The sequence below is a fragment of the Ursus arctos genome, chromosome X, assembly GCF_023065955.2.
Source record: "Ursus arctos isolate Adak ecotype North America chromosome X, UrsArc2.0, whole genome shotgun sequence".
In the NCBI taxonomy this organism is placed as follows: domain Eukaryota; kingdom Metazoa; phylum Chordata; class Mammalia; order Carnivora; family Ursidae; genus Ursus; species Ursus arctos.
Genome location: NC_079873.1, coordinates 103,776,736 through 103,782,784, shown reverse-complemented (window position 1 = coordinate 103,782,784; position 6,049 = coordinate 103,776,736). Strand labels below are relative to the sequence as shown.

At 41.0% G+C, this 6,049-nt stretch overlaps 1 protein-coding gene across 1 annotated transcript; it reads right to left on the bottom strand.

Moving 5' to 3' along the window:
- Window positions 1-3,863: 3,863 nt before the first annotated feature.
- LOC113271001 (olfactory receptor 11A1-like) lies at window positions 3,864-4,769 on the bottom strand. Its single transcript, XM_026520667.1, has one exon. The coding sequence runs from the start codon at window positions 4,767-4,769 to the stop codon at window positions 3,864-3,866; it is 906 nt and encodes a 301-aa protein (XP_026376452.1).
- Window positions 4,770-6,049: the final 1,280 nt, after the last annotated feature.

Sequence of the window (6,049 nt, the reverse complement as noted above, 5' to 3'; positions counted from 1 at the left end):
ACCCTATCCAAATAAGGTCACATGCTGAGGTACTGGGCATTAGGACTCCAAAATATATCTTTTTTTTGGCGACAAAATTCAGCCCATAACAATGACTCTTCCCAGGACTAACATATGACCCTGTAATTATCAGAGTATTAATCAACCTGATTATAATTGTCTGTTTACTTGTATGTCTTTTTCATCGAACTGCAAGCTCTGTGAAGACAGAAATGATGCTTTCTTCATTGTTGTAACTCTAGTACTTGAAACAAAATCAAGCACACAGTAGGTATTCCATACGTATTTGTCAGAGTATAAGTGTCATTTCTTTGATCAGAGGTCACTCCCTTCACATGGGCTGTGGACCTTGGACCTTCCAACCTTTGCAGGGGCCATAAAATGCTGTATCCCCCTGGTCTCCTGCATCTTCAACTTCTCTCTTTCTAATCAATTCTTCTTCTTAATGGTATTCAAATATTTTATATTCTTTCACATTGTAAGAACAAACATCTCCCCTTAAGCTCTGTTCCAACTCTCACCAAATCTATTTCTTTTCAGAGACAGGCTTCTCCAAAAAATTATCTGTACATAGTGTTATCTACACTTTTTATTCACTCCTGTATCTCACTCCAGTGTGGCTTCTGCACCCATCGCTCTACCAAAAGTTCTGTTAGTAAGGTCATCAGTATCCTCCATGTTATCAGATACAATGGACTCTTCTCTGTCCTCAGCTTGCTCTTCCTCTCAGCAGCCTTTAGTACAGTTTACCAGCCTTTCCTCCCTAAACAATTCTTTCCTCAAAAAAAGAATTTCTCTTCCCTCTACTTGGATGTATGGATTTCCTCCTATCTCTCTATCGCTCCTCAGTCTTATTTACTGGTTATTCTTCCTCTACATGGTGGAATTCCCAGAGCTCCATTCTGAGTTCTCTTCTTCTAAACTGCTTCTCTACAAGATTTCACCCATTTCCAGGCTTTTAAATGCCATCTACATGCTGATGGATTCTAAATTCATATTTCTAGCCCAGATATCTCTTCTGAGTTTCAGACCAATATATTTAACTCCTAGTTAACACCCACTGCTATATCAGAATACTCTCATACAAAACGGATCTCATCATTTCTCTTCTTCCCCAAATGTGGAGCTATTCCAGGGCTTTCCCATCCCAGTGAGTGACCCAACCACATATTCGACTCACAAACAAGTAACCTGAGAGTTATTACTGATGCCTTCCTCTATACTTCATCACCAAACCCTATCATTTCTACCTTTGAATATATAGAGCTCAATTCATTTCTCCCCATCTCTGCAACTACTCCACACTACCATCATTTCTCACCGTGTAATATTGTAATAGTGCCGTAATTGGCTTCTTAATGTTGATTAGCCCCTAGAATTAAAAGTCATTCTGTACATATCAGCCAGAGTGATTTTAAAGCATAAAATGGATCACGTCACTTTCCTAAAAAGCCTTCAAAGAGTTCCAATCTTACTTACGATGAAATCCAGTGAAACCTTGTATTATCTGGTCTGCCTACCTCCCAGCCCCACCTACCACATTCTTCCCCTTGGTCACCACACTTTAACCACACTAGCCTTTTCTCTGATCCCAAACACTTCAAGGTCTTTACCACTGCAGGACCCTGCTGTGGGCTAATCTCTCTTTTGAAATCCTCCCCTCTCCTACCCCACCACATAACTGATCTTTGCCTGTCTTATTCTTACTCATCTTTCTGGTCTCTGTTCAAATGCCATATTTTCAGAGAAGTCTTTTCTGATACTTCCAACCCAATCCAAATTCGTTATCCTTGTTATATTCCTTCCCAGCAGACTGATTTTCCTTCACAGCATTTGTCATAGCATCAAATTATGGAGGAATCATCAATACATATGTGGTACTTGAAATAATAATAATCTACTAGGGAAGGAAGACATATAACATTCAGCTAGTCACCCAGCAAGTATTCCTTGGGTGTCTCCTATTCCAAGCATTCTTCTAGGCACTGAAGATGTGGTGGCAAACCACCAGATAATGTGATTACTGCTTTAACATAGGTCCACTATGAGTCCTTGGAGACACAGGGCAGTATCCCTTCACTCAATGTGTTGGATGGGAGAAAATGATCGGGGAAGTCTTACTATTGAGGATGATAATGCATGAAAAAGATGAAGGGGCATTACCTACGTGAAAAACAAATATGGGCAGGATCTTCCAGGCAAAGGGAATGAGTAATGATGCACAGGTGTGATATGGTAAACTGAGATGGAGTCTGGTGGGAGAAGAGACTAGGGAAGGAGGCAGAAACAGGGTCATGGAAGACCTTGATTTCTATGCTGAAGAGCTCAGATTTTATCCTCTGAAGATGGGTCTGCTGCGTGTAGTGCACTATGCTGGGTACTTGAGTGTACAGCTAGAAAGGACTTTCTTTCTCTGTCCTTGAAGGATTTATAACCTCACTAGAAAGGGCATATACATAAAACATAGAGAGCAGTGAATGCTACTTGTCAAATGAAGGGAAATAATTTTTCAGGGGAAGAAATGACATGAACAGGACAGTCAGGGAGAGAGAAGGTAGAACTTGAGTTGGGTCTTAAAGGAAAAAATGGGGCAAATTTATCTAACTAAGCAAGGGACATTTTGAGCATTTTTGTTTGTTCCTATGTCCTACTAAATGCTTTGTTAGGTCTTTACATTAGGTTGTTTTCTATTAATTATATAATTACTCTTAAAATTAGGGTAAATAAGAATATTGGGATTTTATATACAGAGATTCTCTTTATAGACAGTGCTCTCAAGAACTACATAGTCTATAATGTGAAAAACATAAATGCTGAGCCATTTGAACACCAAAGTTGCCAAGGCTGTAATATCGTTGAGGTCAGAAGCTGTATCTATATTGTTCACTATTCTATTCCTAACACCTACCATAATCGATGCCTGGATAATATCAGGCTCTCAATAAATATTTTTCAACAAATATTTTTCATTCAATAAATATTCAATAAATATTTTTTATTCAATAAACAAATACGTGTATTCTCTCCCTTATCACAGCAGAATCTTTTTGATCTCCCTCTCTCTTAAAGTGTCACTTGAATATACCAGTTGATAATGTTAAGTAGCTGGCAAAAGATACAAAAAAAAGAAACAAAAGCACAAGTGAGGCCAGCAAGGCAAACTCAGGTACATAGCAGAAGGAGGACCTGGGAGGAGAACAGAAAGAACAAAATGAAAACACAGTGGGTAGCCGTAAATGGTAGAGAAAATTCAACTTAGAAAAGAGTGCCTTGAGGCAATCCACATGCCTAACAAATTGTGTATAATGCACATATCTCTAAAACTAGTCTTCTAGTGGGTTCCCATATATTTTATTAGATCCCACCTTTATCTTTTTTTAATCTTATGGGGATAGCACAGTTATCACTCCTCCTTCAACCCCAAATCTTCCAGTCTCATTTATAAAACACACACACACACACACACACACACACACACACACACACGAAATTGAAGACAACTAAAACACACTTGCCAATACCTACTTTCATGATTGAGCTTTTGGGGGGATTATATGCAGCAACTATTTATTTTTTATCCCAGAATAGTTCCCCTCTTAGGAGGTGCTCCTCCCCTCTAAGTACAAATATGTTCAAGGAAAACTAGATAATTTCAAGGACACCAAGACAAATCTACTAACTCTCCCCAAAGCAGCTAAATAGATTATTTGGGGGATTAACCAATATTTTACCTCATAAATATTATAATCTATCCTATGCTTTCCTAATCAGGCTGAGAGTTCCCTGAGGATGAGGACAGACAGTGCCTTGACCTTCAGACTGCCACCATTTTTGTCAATTGAATGGAACTCGTCATTGTAGGATCAAATCCTCAGCTTCCACAGTGCCTCCTTGACATCTTTGTTTTTGAGGCTGTAGATAAGGGGGTTACACATGGGAGTGACAACCGTATAGAGCAAGGAGAAGGTTTTGTTGAGAGCTGGCACTTGACCAGCCAAGGGCACAGCATAGACCAGGATCAAGGTCCCATAGAACAAGGTCACAACTACTAGATGAGAAGAACTCGTAGAGAATGCCTTCTGCCTACCAGTCATGGAAGGTATATGCAAGACCATGGCAAGAATCTTCCAGTAGGAGGCTAGGGTTAGTCCAAAGGGGGCCAAAGTCACCAGCACTGTCAGACTCATGCAGACTAAGTTGACCAGTTGTGGATCTGAGCAGGAGAGTTTCTGCAGAGGTTTCAAGTCACAGAAGAAATGGTCAATCTCATTGCTACCACAGAAGGTCAAACTGGTTACCATAGCAGCTTGGAATGCAGCTGCCACTGTGAAGCCACTAAACCACGAACCAATTACTAGCCCCACACATATGGTTCCATGCATCAGTGTTGGATAGTGCAAGGGCCGGCAGACAGCCAGATAGCGGTCATATGACATCACTGCCAGAAGATAGCATTCAGTGCTGCCCAGAGCCCCAAAGAAGTAAAGCTGCATAACACAGCCTGCCATGGAGATCACTCTGTTCTTTCTCAACAAGTCCACCAGCATCCTGGGCACAATGTTGGATGTATAACAGACCTCTAGGCATGAGAGGTTTGCCAGAAAGAAGTACATTGGTGTCTGGAGTCCCCGCTGAGTGCTCACCAGAACCATGAGGAGGAGATTCCCAGATATGGTGGCTAGGTAGACAATGCCAAACACCAGGAAGAGCAAGGGACCCAATCCCTTGAGGTCTCCAAACCCTAGGATGATGAACTCAGTCACCGTCATAGTGGTATTTCCTGGCTCCACAGAAGTCAGAAGTTCCCAAGGAAGTGTCAGTTTCTCCATCCTGTTATATCAGATCCCTCAGCCACTAAGATTCCCTACATGGTCCATTTCTATCAGTTGTTAGAGCTCTGCACTGATGAGGGCATTTCCTGGGGATTGTTCTCATGGTAGCCAGTTAAATTTGCCCGCAGAAAAGCTATTTTATAGAAATCAACTGAACCTGTCATTTCATAAGGGGTGGAATAGATGAGACTAAATGGTAGAAGGAATGGCTCAGTGGAAATCTACCCCATCCTTTAGGGAACAATCCAGAACACAACTGTACTGGTAGCAGGTCAAGACCCCCAAATTCACATTTAAAGGAGGTGTGTAGAGCCCATGATTGGCACCCTTGGTGCCATTTTGGACAGAAGAAATTCCCAAGGAAAATCTTTACTCAATGTTGACAATTCAAAGAAATGACAGGCCAGATAACAAGTAATATTTATGACCTTCTTTACCAGAGCATGAAATGGGAGCTGAAATGCCAGGACTGAGGCAAAGAATCATTCCATTGATGGTATTGGGCCATCCATGCTTGTTTGATAGTAACATCCATGAAATTGCAGAATGGTAGTTTCTGGAGAGAGCAGATTCTGAAAAAACAGGTTTACATTTTAAAACAGAATAAAGATTTCTCACTTTTTAATCTTGCCACATAAAAGACTGGATTTTAGGCTACTGGGAAGAAAGCCCAGTAGCTGCCATTTGAAACTGTTGGTTAGACTCATGTGCACGTATCTGAATGGACACACACACACACACACACACACACACACACACACCCATCTGGAGCTACACAGTCAGGTATAGATAGCTGCACATGCTATCATCTTTGTCATCACTTTTAAAATTTGGTTTTCCCAGAGCAGTCTTCTAGAAGTGAAATATTTGCTCCATGGGTCTTTGCTTGCAATTCAGATATGCTGGCATTAGGGACATAGCAGTGGCCATGGGTTAGATCACAAGGCCCAAATAACCAGGCTTCCCATATACATCATGGGCAGTGGAAGATAAATTAGCACTTTTTCTCATTCAGTTGTTTCATTGGTCTGTTTTGTGAGGCAGTATAGTATAATGATTAAACATGAGAATGCCAGCACCAAACTGCCCAGGATCATCTCCCAGCCTCTCCATCTACTGGCTGTATGACCTTGGGCAAGTTACTTAGGCTCCGTGGGCCTAAGATGCTCAACCAAAAAACGAGGATAATAGTAACTCCTTGCAGTATCGTTTTGAAA

What these genes read in the sequence shown, in the direction of transcription:
- LOC113271001 (XM_026520667.1), bottom strand. Translation starts at nt 4,769, where the DNA reads ATGACGGTGACTGAGTTCATCATCCTAGGGTTTGGAGACCTCAAGGGA.